At 47.9% G+C, this 22,344-nt stretch overlaps 10 protein-coding genes across 10 annotated transcripts; 5 read left to right on the forward strand and 5 right to left on the reverse strand.

Annotated features, from left to right (window-relative positions):
- Positions 1 to 68: 68 nt before the first annotated feature.
- N7518_006715 (uncharacterized protein) lies at positions 69 to 254 on the reverse strand (the record flags this gene model as incomplete). The annotated part of the gene is made up of 1 exon (XM_057187642.1): positions 69 to 254. The coding sequence occupies one exon, from the start codon at positions 252 to 254 to the stop codon at positions 69 to 71; it is 186 nt and encodes a 61-aa protein (XP_057039345.1).
- Positions 255 to 889: 635 nt separating this feature from the next.
- N7518_006716 (uncharacterized protein) lies at positions 890 to 1,078 on the forward strand (the record flags this gene model as incomplete). The annotated part of the gene is made up of 1 exon (XM_057187643.1): positions 890 to 1,078. The coding sequence occupies one exon, from the start codon at positions 890 to 892 to the stop codon at positions 1,076 to 1,078; it is 189 nt and encodes a 62-aa protein (XP_057039346.1).
- A 1,405-nt stretch (positions 1,079 to 2,483) lies between these two features.
- Positions 2,484 to 4,717, reverse strand: N7518_006717 (uncharacterized protein; the record flags this gene model as incomplete). The annotated part of the gene is made up of 4 exons (XM_057187644.1): positions 2,484 to 2,495; positions 2,587 to 4,166; positions 4,217 to 4,249; positions 4,324 to 4,717. 4 exons carry the CDS (start codon positions 4,715 to 4,717, stop codon positions 2,484 to 2,486), a joined length of 2,019 nt encoding a protein of 672 aa, XP_057039347.1.
- Positions 4,718 to 4,989: 272 nt separating this feature from the next.
- Positions 4,990 to 5,209, reverse strand: N7518_006718 (uncharacterized protein; the record flags this gene model as incomplete). Its single annotated transcript, XM_057187645.1, is given in 2 exon segments — positions 4,990 to 5,187; positions 5,201 to 5,209. The coding sequence occupies 2 exon segments, from the start codon at positions 5,207 to 5,209 to the stop codon at positions 4,990 to 4,992; spliced, it is 207 nt and encodes a 68-aa protein (XP_057039348.1).
- A 512-nt stretch (positions 5,210 to 5,721) lies between these two features.
- Positions 5,722 to 8,178, forward strand: N7518_006719 (putative C6 transcription factor (Leu3); the record flags this gene model as incomplete). The annotated part of the gene is made up of 6 exons (XM_057187646.1): positions 5,722 to 5,910; positions 5,972 to 6,405; positions 6,458 to 6,895; positions 6,954 to 7,222; positions 7,279 to 7,806; positions 7,865 to 8,178. The coding sequence occupies 6 exons, from the start codon at positions 5,722 to 5,724 to the stop codon at positions 8,176 to 8,178; spliced, it is 2,172 nt and encodes a 723-aa protein (XP_057039349.1).
- A 1,012-nt stretch (positions 8,179 to 9,190) lies between these two features.
- N7518_006720 (cytochrome P450) lies at positions 9,191 to 10,843 on the forward strand (the record flags this gene model as incomplete). The annotated part of the gene is made up of 8 exons (XM_057187647.1): positions 9,191 to 9,350; positions 9,402 to 9,579; positions 9,632 to 9,803; positions 9,862 to 9,978; positions 10,036 to 10,210; positions 10,273 to 10,317; positions 10,383 to 10,575; positions 10,672 to 10,843. 8 exons carry the CDS (start codon positions 9,191 to 9,193, stop codon positions 10,841 to 10,843), a joined length of 1,212 nt encoding a protein of 403 aa, XP_057039350.1.
- Positions 10,844 to 11,117: 274 nt separating this feature from the next.
- N7518_006721 (uncharacterized protein) lies at positions 11,118 to 11,648 on the forward strand (the record flags this gene model as incomplete). Its single annotated transcript, XM_057187648.1, has 1 exon — positions 11,118 to 11,648. One exon carries the CDS (start codon positions 11,118 to 11,120, stop codon positions 11,646 to 11,648), a length of 531 nt encoding a protein of 176 aa, XP_057039351.1.
- Positions 11,649 to 12,268: 620 nt separating this feature from the next.
- N7518_006722 (uncharacterized protein) lies at positions 12,269 to 14,796 on the reverse strand (the record flags this gene model as incomplete). Its single annotated transcript, XM_057187649.1, has 2 exons — positions 12,269 to 13,417; positions 13,459 to 14,796. 2 exons carry the CDS (start codon positions 14,794 to 14,796, stop codon positions 12,269 to 12,271), a joined length of 2,487 nt encoding a protein of 828 aa, XP_057039352.1.
- Positions 14,797 to 17,281: 2,485 nt separating this feature from the next.
- On the forward strand, positions 17,282 to 19,465 carry N7518_006723 (serine/threonine-protein kinase; the record flags this gene model as incomplete). The annotated part of the gene is made up of 3 exons (XM_057187650.1): positions 17,282 to 17,701; positions 18,018 to 18,262; positions 18,319 to 19,465. The coding sequence occupies 3 exons, from the start codon at positions 17,282 to 17,284 to the stop codon at positions 19,463 to 19,465; spliced, it is 1,812 nt and encodes a 603-aa protein (XP_057039353.1).
- A 796-nt stretch (positions 19,466 to 20,261) lies between these two features.
- On the reverse strand, positions 20,262 to 21,600 carry N7518_006724 (uncharacterized protein; the record flags this gene model as incomplete). Its single annotated transcript, XM_057187651.1, has 4 exons — positions 20,262 to 20,684; positions 20,743 to 20,808; positions 20,992 to 21,255; positions 21,325 to 21,600. The coding sequence occupies 4 exons, from the start codon at positions 21,598 to 21,600 to the stop codon at positions 20,262 to 20,264; spliced, it is 1,029 nt and encodes a 342-aa protein (XP_057039354.1).
- Positions 21,601 to 22,344: the final 744 nt, after the last annotated feature.

The raw sequence follows: 22,344 nt of genomic DNA on the forward strand, positions 1-22,344 counted from the left end.
AAATCTGATGTATCAACAAGCTCTTTTGCTGCACCTGAGCCATTCCAGGCTACCGGCAGATTCTCTGCTTATAGCGCGACCTGTAGGCTGTCGGTTCCCGACTCGCAGGAAGTCGATGCAAGAACCCCTGTCCCATCATCATCATCATCATCATCATCATCATCATCATCATTACGTGGCTCCACAAAAGCCCCTGCTTTCTCTACAATAACACCGTTCATTGCGGGATCACTCGAACTTTTCAGCTTGGTCATATCTATCATTGACTGGACGTGGGCAGGGCAGGGGACTCAGCCATCTACGGGTGTATAATAAGCTTGAGATAAACCTCTTGCTTTGTCGCAAGTTCAAGCCACATGTGTGTGACAGTGATTGCATATGCATGGATATCACCCCAAATAGGCGCCCAGGACGCCACGGCTCAAAATTCAGTTTGATTGTCGTCCACCAAATCAGCCTAGTATACTTACTATATGCTGTAATTGGGTATTCTAGTGCCACTAGATGTGCCTGTCACCATATTATGCGGATACTAACATCTCGACACACGTAACTGTCTATAATTGGCCACATCATCACTCTAACAAATCAAGAGCTGAACAAAGGATGTGATTGATGGCCATCGGCGTTTAAAATTGCAGGGTCTGATTGGTGATAGTCCCCACATCATTCCATCTACTCCTGGGGGAATGGTACTTTTCGAGAGTCTTGTTTACCCCCTGACCGCGTACTTATTGGAGTGTTTCTCCTCAAAAAAAAAAAACTTCGACAAGTTCTGTGAAACCCCCTATTGAACAATCAAGGACGACACATATCAAACGGTATGTACGTTTTGGCATCAACTCATAGACAACCCTATCTCTAACATAAGTGTTGTAGATTTATCAACATGAGCTCTCTCCAATGCCATCTTGACATTACCAATGAGCCTGGCTCAGAGGATGAGACAGGTGAATCTATCACTTCCGAAGGCCAGGTTGAGCAGGAAGCTACTCATCTGCGACCCTGGAATGGCTTTTGGCCGCGCCCTCTTACCGTTGTGAAGCCGGGCGACATCATCCCGATTCAGGGCAACTAAAGAGAGTGGTTGAAGGGTTGAAGGGATGCGAAACACCTCTGAGCAGCGGCAGTAATCTGGAGATTTTGTTGTTGGCGCTATCAGATCAGTCATTACAGAATGAGATGTTTATCCTTGTCAATGATACATGCATTGTATTTTCCAATCTAAGTGCATCTCATAAAAGCCAATAACTCTTCGATATGATGGGTCAGCGATTGCTCCCTATTGCTGTTGCATAATGTCAACCAACACGAGCCCTCCGGGTCGTTGCGTCGGAGGTATGTTGGAATGTAGTCTACTTCAGGCGTCTCCGGACACATCTACATACCCTGGGGTAAGCTGAGGCTGGAAAGCAACCATAAAAGCCACATTCCCATCATCATGCACCCTGTAGACAGGGAAAAGCTTCCCATGTGAGGACCTGGGTGTAGCTGGCTGTCAATCTTCTGCTTGAAGGCAAGCCGCCAATCTGGCTTCAATTTCTTCGGCAGACCTTCGATAGAATCTGACAGATCCGACTGAATGCTATTGTCTTCTGTCACGATGATAATACCGGTAAGGAACTCTGGTTATATATTGTCGATATGTAGCCAGGCCTAGATTTGATCACGGAGAAAGGTCGAACTTGGTCTCGCCGTGGCATTCAGTCGAAAAACAGTGGCGAGGGAGGGGATAGTGAAGCCCTATGATTTAATGGTATCATAGACAGACCTCCAACTCTGGCAGTGCGAGGAAGTTGTTGTTTAGTTGAAAGGTGTGATCCTCAAACACTGGGACAGGTGCCATGGCGGAAGTGCCTTACTATAAAGTTACTAGTTAATGACTGTAATGTCGTCTATTGCAAATAATTCTTCTTGATCTGTTCTAATGGAATATTCCAAGGTCAAAGGAAGTCAGTTCTCCGGGTTACGGGCTGGCCCGTATCTCCCCCACTACACTACGCATGACTGGGCATCCACGTGGTTGGTATAAGCCTTTGCTTTTACTAGGCCCACTATAATTATTAGTAGACCTAACCGCCTCATTTTATTTTTTGGGGGGTATCTTAGACCCTAATATCGGGCTACAGCCATTCACATATAAGACGGTTGCGAGCGTTAGGTGTGTCCTTGAGCAATGAGTATAAGTTGTTGAACCAGTTCATTAAGCAGCCAAGGAATTAACCAATACAATAAGTATAAGAGAGCAAAAGCAAGAAAAGGCAACGGGGTATTCACACTCGTTCTTTGATCAGCAGCCTCCACCACAGCCTCCTCCTCCTCCACCTCCTCCTCCGCAACCACCGCCGCCACCACTAGATCCTCCGCAGCCGCCACCGGATCCGCCTGTATAGAAAACATATTAAAATCTACTGCAAGTCGAGGTTCATAAAGACACTCACCACACCCTCCACCACCACCACCTCCTGCGCAGCTACCTGCGGCTACGGCACCACCTTTTGAAAAATCAGTCTCAGTCAATACTTCTAGAAAGGTGACGAAGCACTTACCACACGTGCCAGAGCAACAATTCCCAGCGGCACCTACAGTAACATTCATGCAGGCAGGATTACACGCGTATGAATCACAGTTGATGGACGGGTCCATCATATATGGTCCATAGTATGGCACCATAATGGGGTACCCATATGCATAAGGCATGTAATATGCATAAGCGTCACCCTGCTGATTAGAAGATTTGGAGCCAGATCGTTTACGGCGCTTCTCAGCACGCCGGGCAGCCTTTTCGTAGTTGCTCTGTAGACGCAGATGTTGCACAGATTTAGTCCACTCAGCCCGATGGTACATGTTTGTTGGCCGGACGGCGTTGTGCGAAGAGATATGTGGGTTCTTGTTTGGGTCGGACGAGATATCGGGGCTATCATGCAAGAGGTCTGCAGCGGCTTGGGCGCGAGAGACTGAGCGAGCAGTGATCCACCGGCCATACAGGTCTGGTGTTCTTGTCGCCTCGCAGTACCAGCAGGTACATTCGCTGTATATCTCACCGTCGGTGACACGGCGGTACATTTTGCTAGTCCAGGCAAAGCCGTCCGAGAGTTTTCCCTCGTCGACTTTGTCGTCGTGGTCGATGAACATACGAATACCACCATATTTTCCCTTCGACGTGCTGTATTTGTAGTACCGCGATGGGCTGAGTTGGTGGGTGTGCCATGCCAGATCAACATCCAGTGTGGGCACGGCCATCTTATCTGGGTTGTCAATCATAATCTGGAAGAACACCTCGTATTTTTTAATCAGCCGGTCCATAGTGTTGAAGACTGTCGGTGAGTGCAACCAGTCGATTTGGTCCATTTTCTCCACGAAGGTGCTTTGTCTGATAACAGCGCCCACAAGGTCTAGCGCGAAGGGACCGAGGTTATCCCAGTATCGGGACATCATTCTTCGGAATTGGACCTTCTCGCCATACTTGATACCTTTAAGGTAGATACCATGTGCTTTCCACAAAAGATTTCTGTCGCGAAACTTCAACTCGAATTGCTGCCTTAGGTGGGTGATATTCTGACACCGATCCACTCGGCCATCAGTGAATTCCATCAAGTCCTTTTTGGCAGCCTGGACTATTCGTGTGGGGAATAGCATGTCCCGGAGTGCCCGCGGATTGGGTTTGACAGATGGGCCCCCCTCGGGGATTCCATAAAGATTGGTGAACGACCCGGGCATAGGGAGATCTTCATAAATCGTTGCTTTGAGGTCTTTTCGAAACTTTGCCACCTTGAGCCGGCCATGGTCGATCATGTGGTCACAACCGACGCATTTCGTCTCGAATGAATAATCGGCGAAGCCATTGCTAAATTTGAAGGCATTGGCAACAAGTCCCCCAAAGCGAGCTTCTGTCCACTGGACATCGTTCACCCGTCCGCAGCAGGGGCAGTTGACTTGCGTAGTCGGCGGGTCGTGCAGATTATTCCACTTGAAGTTCATTTTCTGCTCGAACAGCTGCTGGGCTTGTTCAGAAACTGTATACTCCATCGTGTGGTTGTTGATGCAGCTGTTTATCACTTCCCATGGAAATCCTGTGGCCCATGTGCTTATCTTACCGTATCGAATGCAATCCTCAAGGAAGTTCCGGGGATTCAACGAATGAGCATGCCAGACCATCAAAATATCTGTAAAGTAATTAGTCAATCGTCTTTTTGCCTTCAAATCAACACATTACCTATCGGGGGTAGATTTTCCGTGCTCCATGCAACTATCGTATCACAATTAAGGATTCTTTCATAGTCGATACACTCCAAGTCATTAATAGTTGCCATCGGTCTTGACCGGGGAGGCCAATAGACCACCACTTGGTATATCGATCGACTGCACGCGCTGCATAGACAGCCCAACGCTTTTCGCGAAGACGAGCCCGCGCTTCATTCAGTGAATTCGGGAATTTTTCAGCTTCAGCATCGTGGATACCAAAGATCCCGTCATCACTAGAGATGGTATCTCGCAGATCTGCCAGCACAGCCAAGAACTTGAGATGCGCAACACACTGGTCGCGAGTTACGGTAGTTGAAGAAGATGGATGGGAACTCAGATCCAGCTGGGGCAGTTCTAATGGCGGCTGCTGCTCGACCTGGTTGGCCGAATAGGAAGGTGGTTGTTCGCTGGAAGATTTGACTTCAGATTGCTGGGGTGCCTCTTTGGACACTTTATCCGTTGAAACACCCATGTTGGCGGTTGATAGAGTAAGTATGTCGTGAGTGAGTGTGTTGAGTCAAGTCTGAGAGGCGGGGTCCGGCGGCCCTTTATATTAGTTTAATGATGAACACGTATCTCATTATCCGAGGACACCCAGATAAAGACAAGTCGGCATGGCGCTTTGATCGAACTCATGACCTTTCAAAGCCCCTGAAACGGACGAGGTGGACTAGATGGACATAGTTACGGACAACATGATGGCAATTGCTACTACTAATTGGTCTGAAGTATCGAAAGCCTTGGCTAAGCCTCCACGAAATGTGAAGATCGTGGTAAATTAACGAGACCATCGTATTCGTTTATCATCCGAGCCAATAATCCGAGAACGTTGTCTTCAACTTCATAACGGATTGGTTCACGGGCGTAATCGGGCGCGGTTGCACTGCCTTGCTGCCTTGGTGGCTTCGTATGGAGTAGGGCCCAAGGCTGAGTGGAGATGCGCTGTACAACTTACATTATACATTGTACACAAGAGTTTCTAGTGTTTTTCTAGCGCCCTTTCCATATGCTTGTCCTACGTACTTGTGGAATTACTCTGTCCTATGAAAAGCGATATGGATAACTCTGACGGCTCATATCCGGTCACGTGCTAGGAAGACCGAGCCCAGGTCACGTGGAGAAAATGGGAGAATCTCCGGTCAGGTGATATGCCCCTCCGAGCTGACTCATCGATGTTCCCGGAAGAAGTGCGCTCACCGAGTGGGAACGAGAAAGTTGAGACGGTTTTGTTGGAGAAAGACAAGAAGGAAACCGGAATAACCAAACCAAAACCAAACTGCGCGTGTCAAGACCAAAACTTTGTATCTGCGAATCCGTCCGAATCTCTCCCACTGTCTCAAACCGAGATCTCGATCAGCAAAAGCGTCATTCAGCCTGGCTTCTCTCGGGCGATCAAACGGCATCGGAGAGGGCCAGGCCCAAACTCTTGAACCGATTACGACCATTGATAATGCTTCTATTGGCACCAATCCCGTAATGGCGGGTGTAAATCAGTTGCCTGTCTCAGTTGCCGCCGATGGCGTGCATGGTCGCAAACGCAATATGACCATTGCGGGGATCGACAGTTCTCCGGGGAGTATCGAGGATATGGATGACAATGATGCGCGCGAGGAGAAAAGACGTCAGCCAGTGAAGCGCGCCTGCAATGAATGTCGACAACAAAAAGTAGGTCTAGCGTATTACCGCAAAAGTCCTCCAGCTTGACTAACCTTTTCGGATTGGACAGCTCCGATGCGATGTCATTCAAGACCCATGGACCGATTGTTCACGATGCCGTCGGCTGAGGCTCGATTGTAAAATCGAGTCTAACTTCAAACGTGTCGGAAAGCGCAGCCGCAATGCAGAAATGGAGAGAGAAATAATGGAGCTCAGGAAGCAGATTGCTACTGGCCAACCAGTCCCTGGAATGTCACAGCAACAAGCTTTGACCGCGGGACAATTGACACCCAAGCAAGAATCGAGTCAAGTCAGTCCCGCAGTCTACCAAACACCATCAGCTATGTCCGCAGATCAGTACATGGGATCTCAAGAAGCTGTAGCATCCCTCCTGGACCTTCGTTCGGGCTTCGATGGCACCAACTTCGTGAGGAACGGTGGACAAATTAGACGAATTGAGGACGTTATGGTTGTTCCCGAGAAAGTGGCAGAACTGTTTAATATGTGAGTCCCCATCTGGCAAGTCTCTGTGATTGATCTAACTTCTTCCCGTCAGATTCTTCACGTACTACCACCCTTTCCTTCCATTTTTGGACCGAAACCAGTCACCCGATGATTATCATAGTTCCTCTTCGTTACTTTTCTGGACAATTCTTAGTGTCGGTGCGCGACGCTATCTAGGCGATTCGAATTTGTTGAATTCCCTTGCTGGTCCTGTCAGCCGGCTGGTCTGGAGCACTCTAGCAGATATCCCTCAAAGCTATCATGTTGTGAAAGCTCTCGCTCTACTATGTTCATGGCCGTTCCCTACAAGCAGCACCTCAACGGATCCGACCTTCATGCTGTGTGGAATGATGGTACAAGTTGCTATGCAGCTTGGTCTCCACAGGCCTTCTCACACTCAAGACTTCAGTAAATTCCGAGTGGAACTTATCGAGGATGAATTGAGAGACAAGGTGCGAACTTGGGCGATTTGCAATATCGTTGCTCAAAGGTATGTACCAAAACCTAATCAATTGCTGCTTGTCTTTATCTCATATTTTACTGTGCAGAGTTTCCACCGGCTATGGACAGCCATCATCTACTCTTTATGACTGGACGTTATCCTCCAGCGATTCGTTAGACCCGAACTTCAAGCTTCCTGACGATATAAGGCCAAGATTGGAGATCGAAAAGTTCTGCGACAGGGTCACTCAAGCACTTTACACAAATCGACGCGATCCTGTTGGCTTAACCAGCGACCACGAACGTTCAACAATGATTGCCTTTCTATCGCGAGACTTTGAGGAGTTGGAAGAACAGCTTAAATCGCAGAATGACTGTAAGCTTCCGAATTTCAAGTGGGGATATATTAGATGCATGACTAACGACATATAGGTATTACTGACTTGTTCCTCCGTGCTGCTAACCTCCATTTGCACCTTTCGGCATTCTTTGACGAGCCGACCACTAAAAATTACCGCGAACGCGTCTTTTCTCTGTATGTCGCGACGACATCATTCCTCGAAGTTGTCCTAAACCTCGAGACCGAGGTTGGCCCGGTCATCTCTTACACCCCGTACTATGTCTACCAGATGATGGTTGCCGCCGGTTGCACTCTTTTAAAACTGTGCAAGAGCTTCTTTGCCTCTCACATAGACATGGAATACACCAAGAACCTATTCAACCGTACAATATGGGCCATCCGAGGAGTGTCAGCATCCAGCAACGACCTTCCCGAACGACTTGCTGAAGTGTTAGCTCAGATGTGGAGATTGGGAGGAGCTACTCAACGGACTAACAATAGTACCGATGTTGACGACTCCCTGCGACTCAAAGTTCGCTGCCGGATGAGCATGTCCTTGCTTTACGACTCTGTGTGGCGTTGGCGAGAGGATGCCAGGACCAAAGGCCGAAACATTGAAGGTCAGTACTCCTTTAGAATATAAGATATAAATCAGAAGTCGCTAACCTTTGATTCTAGCCTATCTGAAAAATCCAACAAATCCTGACTCAGCAGCTGATTCTTCGGCCACTTCATCTGTCGGGCCTGTACACACATCTGCAATGGCACCAGGAATCTCTGGGAATGATCCAAGCCTTGCCCCGGCACCCCTGCTATCCCAGGCTAGCCTTGGGATCCAACAACCCACAGGTCAAGCAAACGGACTCCCAAGCGGCTTCATTGAACCTAATTACGAAGTCTTCGATCCGTTGAACTGGCTGCTTGACGGCCTGGTAGACTTGCCTTACTCATACTCCACGATGGGGGGAGTAGAATCCCAGGGCATCGTATAGATTGGCCTGCTAATATTTTCTCGGCGTTATTGCCGGTTTTTTTTCTATTTTTTGCGGGCGTGGCTTGCGTTACTTGTATCATTATACCACATATTTGATCGCTGATACTTCCCAGGGAGTTTGTTTATGTTGATGTTATTTTCATATCCGTCTATATTTCTTATGGGTCCCTTGTACGATGTCCTTGGTTCTTTTCCAATATGATGCTATGTTTGGCCTCAAGTCCCTGTCCAGAAAAAGCCGACAGATTTAGCCTCATGCAGTTATAAAGTCCGGTACATTATGTACGTATATCACACCGAGTTATTTTTGTCGCTTCTTTTTACGAGCCCATATTCGCTCCGTAGAAGAAATTTCATCCTAGCATGGTGATATTCTTGCTTTTCTTTCATCATCCTTTTTGCTAGACGAAACCTATATAATCTCGGTCATCCTGGCCCTTCTTGTCTATTTCTTCTCCTTCCCATTGCTTCTTCAGAATACATAAAATGGCTTTCCTTTATGACCTCAATTGGATCGATGTGGAGCCTCGCATTTTGACTATAGTACTGTGCTTACTTGTTTCCTTTCTCTTTTTCTCTGTGGCTGCGGCCGCTTTGGTGTTTACTTCCTATCTAATGGCTAACGTTGGTGACCTCCCCCGTCTGGTGATGATTGTCCAAAGTACAAATTCACAAGATGCTGATATGATTTGCTGAGGCAGAATCAAGTTCCTTTCTCTGTACGCAAAGACTGTTTCTCGATCTTATACCAACAGTACAAGTTTGTCGTGGACGGGCCTAGTATAATAAAGAAAGGCTATGAACAATTCGCAAATGGCTTATTCGAAATCCCGCGGACATTCCGCTTTGGCCAAGTCATACTATGCCAGCCAGAATTGATTGAAGAACTAAGAAATAAACGGAGTACTCTTGTCTCCCCGGAGCCATGGATTGATCAGGTAGGGCTTCCGGGTGGATTCTCTATGTTTAGGCTAACAAATATTATACAGCTCCTCCAGGTTTCTCATGTTATGCCTGGCTATTTCCCTAAGGAAATGGGATGGCCAAAAATCGCTAAGATTACGCCTGGTTTGATTCGTGCCACGGTTTATAAACACTTGCATCGGTATATGCCCGCTATGAATCAGGCAATTATCTCGCAGCTGCAGACCCTAGAGTTCAAAGACGGGGGTAAGTTCAGGCCACTCTATAGCTGAGATTGTCTCTAATTTCCTCAAACAGAATGCGAAATTGGCTGCTTTGATCTGGCATACTCGATCGTAGCTCGCAGTGGCAGCTTTGCTATTGTGGGCTCGCGGCTTTCTCAAAACGAGGAATATCTTAAAGCTGTCAAGGACCACATCCTTGGGATGATAGTGACCACTCGTGTACAATTTCTTGTTCCAGATTTCTTGAAACCGTGAGTGAGATACTTCATTGATTTCATTTTCCATGGACTAAGACACGAATAGCTACATTGGTGGGCTCATCGGTCGCCTCGCCACTCTTGGGACTAGTTGGGATATGCACGCCTCGCGTAAGATTATGCTAAAACACTTCGATGCACGTGCAGCAGAATATCACGCCGAGATATCCGGTGGCAAGGGACCTAGTGAGACTAATCTTGACAAATCGAACACTCCGGTACCCCTGTCTTCCCCTCCCCCTCCATCCAATGACACCATGACTGAACGATCTATAGGTTGAAATCTTCCAGTGGCTGTATGAGAGCAGTGTTCTTCGGGAGCGATGGACATATGCAGAGGTGATAGGCGAAATGTTGCTGCTGCAATTTGCCTTTATCTATACCACGTCCTATGTAAGTGCTCTGTACGCATGTCATAATCCTGGAATCTGCTAATTTAAACACCAATAGGGACTGTACGGCGCCCTGGCTGAGCTAGCTCGACGACCCGAATATATTGCACCCCTGCGTGAGGAAATTGATATGTTTTTCTCCGCAATGGGACCAACCGTTCCAGCCTGTGATGGCATGGTTTTGATGGATAGTTTCTTGAAGGAGTGTCAGCGGCTGCATCCCCCTTCAGCACGTATGTCGCGATCACCCTTGGGTATTGTATTGTGCGTGGCTAATGCAATGATATGATATTAGTCTCTGCCCATCGGGTCTGTGTTAGTGACCTCAAACTTTCCAACGGTTCGTTCTTGAAAACACACTACCAGCGAGGAAACATTGAGCTGATCAAGTATGGAATACAACAGGAATCACACTCAAGCAGGGCTCCCATGTAGCCGTCCCAAGCGGAATCATCCAACGATCGAGCGAGCACTATGCGAACCCTGACGCGTTCGACGGTTTCCGGTTCGTCAAGCGTGCAGCAGCTGGAGCCAAGGACTCCCGGCTTGTCGACCTGAGCCCAGATTATCTGGTTTTTGGAATGGGCGCACATGCCTGGTAAGTCATGTTTCTGGCTGGCCATTTTATTTTCATGTCCTGGTTTCAAACCCAACCGCCCGAATCCCATCGGCTGACTTTTGCTCGTGTTTGTAGCCCTGGACGATGGATGGCTAGCGCGCTCATGAAGCTCGCCTTCGCACATATCCTGGATCAGTATGACGTACTCCTTCCTAATTCGGCCTCCCTGCCCTTGACTGGCTCGCTGTCATTCGAGGAGTTTTATGTGCCCAACTTTGGAGTAAAGATAGCTCTGCGCCAGCGCTAGTAAGGACATCACCCGGGTGTTTGGGTGCATGCCAAAGGGAGCAGCTAGAATCTTAATAATGTTTCGGGAAGATTAATATTTATTTCATCATGTTGGACAATATACAGCGCAGCGTATTCTACCACTTGACCATAACAAACCAAGCCAGTCTGACACATCAACAAATACGTTGGTTGCCTTGGCGCCTTAAAGCACTATCAGATAAGCTGATAAGATTTCGACTCTTATCTCCAACTGTTTCAACTTCATCTCTTCCTCGTCATCCCTCGAAATCATGGCTTCGGCTTCCTCCCAGAAACCTCGACCTCTACTCATCCCACATAAGCGCACCCTTTTACCCCTACCAACTAAGGGACAAGGCCCCAAAGTATACAAAGTCCTCAATCCTAGCGCCATCCCCGCAGAAATGAGCATCAAACAATCATACGAAGAGGCCACTCAAGAAAGACGTAAACACACAACTTCAAGCGCGCATAACAAAAGTACATTTGAAGACGAAGAAGACTACGAGCCCCAGCCCCCACTCTTTGAAGTCTCATTCTCTATGCCGCCACAGCCCTTCCTCGACCCACCGACTTGGGAAGCGATGCTCAAACACAGCCGTGAGAGACTAGCGACACAGTCAACAAAAGATGAACCGCGCTCAGCGTCGGATCAGGAAGACGAATCGGTAGAGCGAATGAGACAACGAGTGGAGCGCGAGACGGAGTATGGGTCAATGGCTATTCGGGGCCGGTCAAGTGTACGCGGGCGTGGGAAGAGGGGAAAGGGGAGAGGCGATGTCTACTGGGGTGGTAGACATTGATTTTGATGTGTTCGGGATGAGCTTGATGCTTTTTAGATACCCCCATATTTGGTTAGTAGGCCAGATACGACCATTTGAATAGCCGGCTGCCTTTAAAACACCTAGAATAGTTATGTAGTATCACGCTTTCATAGTACATCGTGTGTGCTCCTGTATTAATACATTACTTAATGGACACATTTACATCCGCCCTGGAGCCAAGAGATTATTGCTTCATAGGCCATCTTATGTTACACAACGTGAAAGCAAGGGGCAGCTCGGAGCCCTTATTCGGTCTTGGGCTGATTAGACTGATGAACAGGCTAGAAATTCGATACTTACATATGCTAGAAGTAAACAAAACAAATTAATGGTACATCTGAGAAGTCAACAAAAGTCGAGACAAAGGAGGAATAAAAACAATGGAATCATCATCATGGGTTGGTTCATGGTTCATAATCATCATAGATCTCACTCATATCAAATGATCATCTCGGGACATCGAAGCAATTTCAAAAAACCAAAAAAAAAAGCAAATGCATCGTGAAATCGTCGGGCAAGTGTGTTTGAAATGCGTGAAACATATCGAATCATGAATGTGAGGATAATATGAGACGCAACGGAGAAAAGGACATCATAAGTCATCTCATATCCACCTCAGCTGTAGCACTAGATGCCACGTAGACAGGGCCACCGATACTCCGTTTGAGGATTTCCCTTCGGACAGCACGCTTTCTCTCGTCTCGTCTCTGCCGTACGCGTCGCAGACGATTCCGCACATTACGCCATGACATCGTCTGGAGTCGCAGTCCCCAGCGAGAGAGAGACCGGAAGGGAGTCGGCTTTAAGGGGGATCCTGTTCGGAACATGCCCTGATCAACCAAGCTACCGTTGCTAGTCACCCCATTGAACAGGCGTTTCATTTCTGGGCTGCGGCGTGCTAGAGCAGCCGGGCCGTCGAAGATGATGTGCCGCTGGGGCAGGCCTAGAGAGTTGTTTACAATCAAGGATTCATGGGGGCGCGGCAAATTGTTCCGCATCGGCGGGGGTTCTTTCTCTGGGGACCCGGGTACGTCATCCCAAAATCCACGGGGCCGCCAAAAAGGATACTGACGACTGTCCATTTCCAGTCCTGCGGTTCGGTTCTTGGCCGATTTCATGGAGAATGACCGCGCTATAGTATTGAAGGAATCCGACCGAGGGCGTGCGCTCCAGGTACGACGGACGGACCTCCATCGTCGACCGAGGCCTGTGTTTTCATCTTGAGCGTCATGTAACGGAAGCGCGGGAAAGGGTCTGGTGGATGGTGGCTTGGGTGGAGTGCGAGGGTTCTTTAAAGGCGAGTCGACGTTGAAGGTTGCTGTTTGTGATGGGTTGTCCGGCGTGCGAGGGGGTTGGGGATGATCATAAGAAATCCCAAGCGCCTGGAAAGGTCGCCTCTCGGAGGCTTGTACCCGAGGGTCAACAAGCAGCAGTGAGTTATTGTTGTGTGCGAACAGACTGACCGCTGTAGCCTCTTGAATTTCAATGGGTCCCGGCGAAGACGATGGAACCGAGCCTTGGGTGAAAGGGAAAGATGGAGGACGCAGGGTTGCCATATCATCTGAGCTAGCAAAGAGGGAGCGCAAATTGGGAGCTTCGAGTAGGCCATTGCGGTCAGGCGAAGCCAGAACGTTGTGACGAGGCGGGGGCACCGGCTGATGCTCACGGCGTTTTTGCATCTTGAGGTCAATGGCTAAGTTATGGCTTCGTAGACTCTCGGAAGTAAGGGAAGTCGCACGAGAATTATTCTGGCTCGTTGGTGCAGAAAGCGACGAGCTTCGGGGGGTACTGCGGGACGCTCCGTGGGACAACCTTTAGAATCGGTCTCGCGATATCGATTCGATGTTGAATCAGAGACGGTGCGTTTTTCCTGCCCCAAGATATCCGTGCGGCCCGTTGATGCTGTCAGAGGACGACGAGTTGATAGACGAGAACCCGGTTTGGAAGAAACATGACTGGTCGGACGAGACCTGAGAGATGAACTTCTCTCCGGTATGACCACTACGTTGATGGTTTCGATATTGGGCTGTATTGGACTGTTGCTAGTCTTGACCGGGAACGGCATCTCCGATGTTCCGCTTCGAACATCATCAGAGATGCGAGCAGCCTTGTGAATCAGGCGGTGCTGGGATTCAGGGAGGGACGCATAAGAGGTACGCTCAGACCTTGTGATGGGAGAGCTGGCAGACCGTAGAGAGCTCCTCTTTTCGGTATGCCGGAGCATTCGCTGGGCTCGTTTGGGGGAGTCGATTATCATGGCCTCAACGGTGGATGTCGAGGAGATGACCGACAAAGGACGGGCGTCTGGTCCACTAAATATTGCTGGACCCTCCGGTGATGACGACCCAATATTCCGACGGAACTGCTCCACTGAAGTACTTTCTTTGACTTCATGCGCACCATTTGCACGGTCCTGCAGACTTTTTTCCCTCATCAAAGAGGCATCCAGGTGCTTCAAATCCAGTGCTTCTCTCTCGGGTGTTGATTTATAGACTGATTTAGTGAGGTTGTGATTTTGTGCAGACTTTCGCTTTCCTGCTAACGGTGTTGGCGACCCATCGATGGGGTTTGCGGCCCAATGCCCATCAAAAGACTCGAATCTAGTGTCGCATCCAGTTTCGCCATGTTGAGAAGAAGCAGGTGACGGAGATCCTTTTATATTTGAAGGGTGTGAAAGATATACATTTGAGGTGGGTGGCTTTGATGGTTGCCGCCTTTGTTTCGGTGTCTGGGCCGTGGTCTGAGACATGCGGACCGGGGTGTTCATATCTTCTTCGGATGAGATATTCTCCAAAGCCGTTTGAAATGAATCGGCTCGAGACGACGAGGAGAAATAATTAAACTGGTTCAAGGTAGGTCGCTTATTCGAGTTTGTTCGAGGAGGCGTCACATCCGGGGTTGGAGGCTTAGAGGCACGGCGAGGGGTCAACATTTGGGATGTTGGAATATCTGACAGAGAAGAATTCATTTTCTGGGGTGTTCGTTCGTCAGCCACGAGTTCTTCGTGGCCTGCACCCGGGGGTGTCAAGGGAAGCGACGGCGTCGCAGTATGTCTCCCAGTCTGATCCGGGGAGGCCGGTTGGATAACTTCGATGCTGGGAACGATTACACCCCGCCGAGGCAGCATCTTGTGAGACCTTAAGAGCGGCCGCTCAAACGCTTGCAAATCCTCCGATGACCCCATCACTTCTACGCCCGGCATCTCGGAAACAGCACACCACGGAGACCTGAAGCATCCACGGTCGCTTTTGTGAATTCGATCGAAGGGTTTAGATATCCTTGGGCATCATAGTACTGGGTAGAACGTTTCGTTTAGAGGGTCGCAAGGGTCGCATCACGCACGAGCACTTCGCGACCAGATGCGACCTGGTCAAAGTCAACGGATCTACTCCGTAAAGCCCAGAGGCTTTGCTTTGTCTCTGTATGATGCAGGGGGTCGCCGATCGTCCGAGGTACATTCGAGTCCACTGCAAAGGACAGACAACAGTTCAATACGGAGAAAGGAGCATGGATATTTTCACAACTGAAGACTCCGATCTGTACAATGTGAGCTGTAAGGGTGGGGATGGACGATATTGACGAGTGGCTGGGGGGGGGGTCCAGTCTTAAACCCTCTTATCCCCGTGTTTCAGCCAAGTATGAGGCAATAAATAATCATCCAGACAACGGGGGATAAGAGAATAAGAGAATTAAAAAGAGTTCAAAAATTCTCGCATGAAAGATTGAATAATCTGACGAAGGGGCTAACTACAGATTCCAACCTGTTTCCCGCTGATTAGCGCCTGTTTCCTATTCAGGTAATATTGATGCCTTGCAGCCTCATCTGCCTCATTTCATTAAGACTTCATCACAACCGTGATCACACTGCAGATCAAACTAGCTTCTAGATCTGATGCTACCATGGCTTGGGGTTGCCTTCTTATTAAGGTAGTTTCAGTGATAGTTATTATAGGTTCATCCTTAAGTGTGAATCAGTGGCTGAACTACATCCTACAATGTACGATGTATATGCTCGACCTAATCTAGAAAATGAGATCATGTGGAAACTTGAAATCAAATATGTCAATATTCCCTGGGCATACTCCGTACTCCGTAGGTGTCTGGGGTCTCACGGCTCTATCAGAGCCCTTACTTGGCATGGTTGGCCCTTGATGTAGCATACATTCCAGTCCTGGGGAGAGAGGGATGAAATGCACATCCTTATTTCGCGCTCTCGCAAATGAAGAACTACGGATGTCAAGTAACCAAGCACACCATATGTATGTTTGGATTCTCTTTTCCGATGGCTCTCATTTGAGGGAATATGACCTTCATTTGAAAGTGCACACCTAGCTAATCTCGTACTGCGAATACATCAAGGATGAACACGGTAGGCTTTCGAAAACTTGAAATAGAATTTATGCCTCTACCATATGACGAAATTACCTATTCGAGATCCATTCACGCCATTGAGCGTGGGTAGTCACTGCATGCTCATATAATGAGTGGTAACCCTAGACGATGGACCTCCCAAGGTCGGGATTCCTAGATAGTTACTAAGCACGGCATTAGGCCGGGGCCCCGACACACGGCTAAACCTAACGCTGTACGCTGTTGGACGGTTTCTCTTATATGACTTGATCTACATAGCCATGTGGGGCCAAATGTAGGTAATATGTCAAGATATTCCTAATACGGAATATGTTGTATATCAATGGAGCTTCATCCCATATTTATATCCTCCTCACTTCCAAGGCTGGTATGCTTTCGTAGATAAAGTAGATAAAGCATTCCAGGAAAGGGTTCCAAGGTCGAGATCCATCTTCATACTGGGGCTCTCCGGATGATTAGGAGACTAGAAGCATAGCGGATGTTCTCAGATGGGCACCATAGGTTGGTTAAAGCAATATAAATCTGTGAATTTGTGAATCTATGAATCCAGAATTCTACAGATCCAATAATCCCAAGCATGTGGCAACGGGTGATGACGATATCAATATCCACACAAGCCAGGGTTGTAAGACTTTTGGAATCAGGTCAAACCAGCATTTGATGTGAAATATTACCTTGACAAGGTAGTATTGTCTAGGAATATTCCAAGAAATCGAATTGCCTATACAGGTTAGGAGTTAGGAGGTCTGGCCTCTGGTCTCTGGTATCAAGTCTCTGGGGTATATCCAAAAGAAAGAACATCCCACAGACTATGCAATGAAGATATCAGAATAATATACTTTGAATATAGATAGATTGCCCATTACCGTGGATCAGTGGCGTACCATGACGTCCTGCGAGGATGGTGGACTTGTCTGGTCTTGGCAGATGACATCGCAGGGAAAGATCTCTCATTTCGTCATAGTTCTCCCCCGCCATCATCTTCTCTCTCTCCTTTTTTTCTTGGTCTGTAGGTTTCTGGTCTTGCTTTTCTCTCTATTCCTCTTGTTTTTGTGATTTTTCAAACTCCATCAGTGGAGTAAATCCATCCTTCGACTTGTTTGAAACGCTTCCCCCATTGAAAATCCCTGCTTCAATCGCCGACACCCTTCTCTTCGATCTCTCTGTTTTCCTTTCTTTTCCGAAATCAAACTAAGACATCCAAGACATCTGTTTACGAATCGCGATTCTTCTTCGATATCATGAGTACAATACAGAATATCAAGAATTTCATCCGGCATGGCAAGCAGGCCCGCCTTGTCACCCCTCATTCCGAGCCGACGACCGACGTTTCCACTATCCATGCAGAGCCACAACGCCAACCGATAGGTCAATATTCACCTGCACTCGAGGCTTTTGGCCCTGAAGGCAGAGCCAATGCCCTCCAGAAACCTGATTCTCAAATCAGACAGGATCGCTCTGTCGAAATCGAACGTCTAGTGGCAGAGGAGAACTTGAACCGATCAAAGATGCCCAAATACCCTGGCCTAGAGCGCTGGATCTTGGTAGAGAAGATGGGCGACGGCGCCTTCAGTAACGTTTATCGGGCCAAGGATACGACAACGGAATATGGCGAGGTGGCCATCAAGGTCGTCCGCAAATTTGAAATGAATAGCAATCAGGTAGGTTCTACCGCGAGGTGCCTTGCTCTTCTTGTTTTCCTTGTGGTTTTTGTGTTTTCCTTCCTTCATCGTTACATGGTTTGCAATCTGTCTATAAACATGGCCAATACGTTATGTAGAACGATCCTCACTATCCAACGGTCAAAAAAATCCCCAAGGCGGCGGAGGTGCGCATACAATTCTTTTTCTCACGCTCGGCTTACTTCATGGCAACTTGCGTCTGCCGGCGAAATGATACACTACCCTATGGCATTGCCTTTTTACATGGTTGTGCATCAATCTCGTTTCGTCATTACTGACTAGTCATTTTTAACAGCGGGCAAATATTCTCAAAGAGGTTCAGATTATGCGCAATCTCGACCATCCCAACATCGTCAAGTTGATTGATTTTTCCGAGTCGCGGCAATATTACTACATCGTCCTCGAACTTTGCCCCGGGGGTGAATTATTCCACCAGATTGTCCGATTGACATATTTCAGCGAAAATCTTAGCCGCCACGTCATCCGCCAGGTTGCGGAAGCGATTGAATATCTACACGAGACATCGGGTGTCGTTCATCGGTTTGTCATCCTGTCTGTAGCGATTTGCGCTTGTGAAAGCTAACATTCTCATGAAGTGACATTAAACCGGAAAACCTCCTGTTCTATCCAATTCCCAACGTTCCCAGCAAGAATCCCAAACCTCAACAACCAGGCGACGAAGACAAAGAAGATGAGGGAGAATTCGTCCCTGGAGTTGGTGCGGGTGGTATTGGTAAGATTAAGCTTGCAGATTTCGGTCTGTCCAAGGTGATTTGGGATAGCCAGACGATGACGCCTTGCGGTACCGTCGGATATACAGCACCAGAAATCGTCAAGGACGAGCGTTACTCCAAAAGTGTGGACATGTGGGCCATGGGTTGTGTGCTCTACACACTTCTCTGTGGATTCCCTCCGTTCTATGACGAGAGCATCCAAGTCCTTACCGAGAAAGTGGCGCGCGGCCAATACACTTTTTTGTCACCTTGGTGGGATGATATTTCCAAGTCAGCCCAAGATCTGATCTCGCATCTCCTCACCGTGGACCCGGAAAAGCGGTACACCATCAAGGAGTTCCTTGCACACCCCTGGATCCAGGGTACCGATGAGGAGACTACCGCTGCCGCAGACGCACCCCCTCTAGCAACGCCCTACCTCCATACCGAAAAAGGCCCGCAGCAGCTCGACTCCTCCAGCGCCGAACACGGGCCCTACCAGCCCGCCAGTGCCCGTTTCCTCGATCAACCATCCGTTGCAGCAGACCGGCGCATGGACTTCCGATCTCCGGGCGCCTTCAACCTCCGTGAAGTCTTTGATGTTGGCTATGCAGTGCACAGACAAGAAGAGGAAACAAAGCGTCGTGTGATTGCGCGCCAATCCAACCGCAGTGGTACGGCAGGATTCCAGTCGGCACTGGGTGCTCTCAACGAAGATTATGACGACGAACCCGAATACAGCAACAACCTCGGAGGCCAACCACTCGCTAAAGTGGCCACTCGCCAAGGTGACATGGCCGGAATGGAAGCCAAGCTCCGATCCACGAACCTCGGCGCTCAAAGCAGCGCTGCACAAGCACGACAACTGCCCCACCAGTCAAAGCCTAAACAGGGCTACGGGATGCATGACGCTGCTGTCGCGAGTGCTGCAAAGAGCTCTATTCGCAAGCATCAGCAGCCGTTCGAGCTTACTCTGAGTGGTTCCACATTGCTAGAGAAGCGTGGCCGTCGTAATCAACCGGTGGCTTAAACAGGATGTATTTCTTCCATTGGGGTCATGATGTGATGTCTTCATAACGTCTTTACACTTTGTTGATGAGCGATATTTTCAGATATTTTTATCTCTTGTGTTTTTGTTTCATGGCCATTTTCTTCTTTGTTCGTTATTTTCTTTTTCTCGAGCTCTTTGCGCGTTATCTGATCGGTCCCGGCGAGGAACCTGCACGCTACATAGTCACAATTGGAAAATGGGTGAAGTGGGTTTTCTTTTTCGCTTTCTCTTGATTATCCGGGAGCTTGCTTGGACTGGAATGGAGTTCTGGCATTTTCTTCTTTTTCTCTTTGCTGTCGTTATCATAACTAAGGGTTACGTCCATATTTGTCAAGGATTGGATAAGCATATTTTTCAACATTGCAAGGTTGGAACCTTGAAAGGTTTCACGTATTTCATATAATCTTCCTTTGAGTAGCAGTCTCCATCTAGTCTTTTCTTATAGTACTGACGTAGAAACTTATTCCCGGCCGCTGGTCTATTAAGCCGAAGGGCGAGGTACTATAAAGCTATGTACTTGATTTCCTCCGCCAAGGCTTCCTATCTTAGCTGTCGCCCATTTCTTGGGGGCGCTCAGAGTCAGGCTCACTGAGTAGGTTTCAGTCGGGGCTCAGATTCAGTGAGCTGCTCAGTGCTCAGATAAATCATGTGATGGACCAGTCAGGCGCAAAATCAGGGCATAACCAGTTGATCGATTAACGAGATTGAATTTGGTAATATGATAAGAGGTGGTATTCTGCCAAGAGAGAAAAAAAAAAAAAAGAAACGAAAGAACTCAAGCGGGGAGATCACGAATAATTCCAGCTTTTTTCTGCGCAACGTACAGATGGGCATTTCCGGGCGAGGTGGCAAAGAATAAATAGTCACGCATGGCCTTCCCTGAGAGGCGTACATCTCCCGGACTGTCTGGCTTCACAATAGCACGCTCTTCAAACCAGGGGGTAAGTGGCACAAAGGCAGAAGTGAGAATTTGCATGTCAATAACCATTGAATGCTGGAAAGCCGGGCCATTGGCGGTTGTTACTTGCACTACGCCTCGCATGGCTCCAATGTGGAGTACCATGTTGAACTGGAGTGCCTGGAGATCGGAAGAGAAGAGGGTAAGCACGTTGCTTCCAGTATCATTGCATACTAAGAAAGGCCGTGTCAAGTTTCCGATGCCACCATATCTGGGAGATATCCTGATCTGAGCATGTAGCTAGGTTTTGTTAGTTAATGACCTCAATTAATCGTTGACGTAACTCGGATTGATATACCTGGTGCATATGGAGGGTGTTCGAATAAGCGAAAGTTTCTGAAACAGACTGGGCCATTTGCTGCGGCTAATATTCATAGCACATGATTAGCCAAAGACTCTTGACAATACCATATAGGGTTGGTTATATGATATTTGCCTGGAACTCATGTTGCGACATCATTTGCTGATAATCTAATGTCTGAATATGTTATTAGTATGAGCCAGTATAATATATAGCCAATAGGTCGAAGGATATTCAACAATATACCTCGCACCATCTGATTCCTATCTTAGCCGCATCTTCCCACGAGTCCTTGTCGACTCGTTGTCCATCGATAAGGTAGACTGGGGGATCGGATCGTTGGCGTGGTCCGAGCTCGCCACTTTCATACAGGCGAATGAGGGCTTCGGCATTCACACGCTGGGCTTTGCCGAAATCAGTCTGCAGACAAGCTTTGAGTTGCTCGACGCGCTCTTCAGGCTGCAGAATGTTGGGTATCGCCGGACGACTGAGCTGCTGATACTCTAATGTCTGAATATGTTATAAGTGTGAGCCAGTATAATATATAGCCAATAGGTCGAAGGATATTCAACAACATACCTCGCACCATCTGATTCCTGTCTTAGCTGCATCTTCCCACGAGTCCTTGTCGACTCGTTGTCCATCGATAAGGTAGACTGGGGGATCGGATCGTTGGCGTGGTCCGAGCTCGCCACTTTCATACAGGCGAATGAGGGCTTCGGCATTCACACGCTGGGCTTCGCCGAAATCAGTCTGCAAACAAGCTTTGAGTTGCTCGACGCGCTCTTCTGGCTGCAGAATGTAGGGTATCGGACACGGACATGCAGGACTGAATTGGGGATGTGGATCTGGCATATTGGAGATGGTTGGTGGAAAATGTGGAAAATGTGGGATTGTGTGGGTTAAGGGAAAGTGGTGGGGCTCGCTTATCCTAGTCTGGATTAGCGTGTCACATGTCTTTCATTGGATAATAATACCTTACCGCCTACATCACCGCCTTCACAAACCATCTTCAATAATACAGTGGGGTTTAATAAGTCTGTTCCCACCCGCATTTTCACCCATGAACATTGAAATATATATCTCTACATATCTATGCATAGTACCACCATACTTTACTCAATTTACTTCGAATAAAACAGGGTTAAACCCTATGCCAATCTCGGGTAAAATTTAAATTTAATATTTTGTATAATACCCCTTTGCCTTCCGTACTGCTATATATCTGCGCCCTATACTCAAAATCAATGAATCAATCTTCGACTGCGGAATAGCATCCTATGCTATCTTTATATACCTTTTGAATACTATCTAATCCTCCTCAGACCTTCCTATATATATTAACTTAGGAAATAACTCAAAAAGTTTAACCTTTAGCCACTGCTATATAGGTTCAATTGGGTTTAAATCCGGTGAGTGTAGCGGCCACTCCTCTATATATATCCTGTGAGTTTTAAACTATTCCTATGTGATTTTAGTAGTATAGATCCGAGCGTTATCTTACTGAAAGATAGAGTAGGGTCGATAGAATGGAAGTAGACCTTCTTTAAGAGTATCTATATAGGAAATAGCAGTATATCCTGTTTTCTTCGATTCTAG

Source organism: Penicillium psychrosexuale, assembly GCF_028828465.1.
Source record: "Penicillium psychrosexuale strain IBT 29551 chromosome Unknown utg000004l, whole genome shotgun sequence".
NCBI lineage: Eukaryota > Fungi > Ascomycota > Eurotiomycetes > Eurotiales > Aspergillaceae > Penicillium > Penicillium psychrosexuale.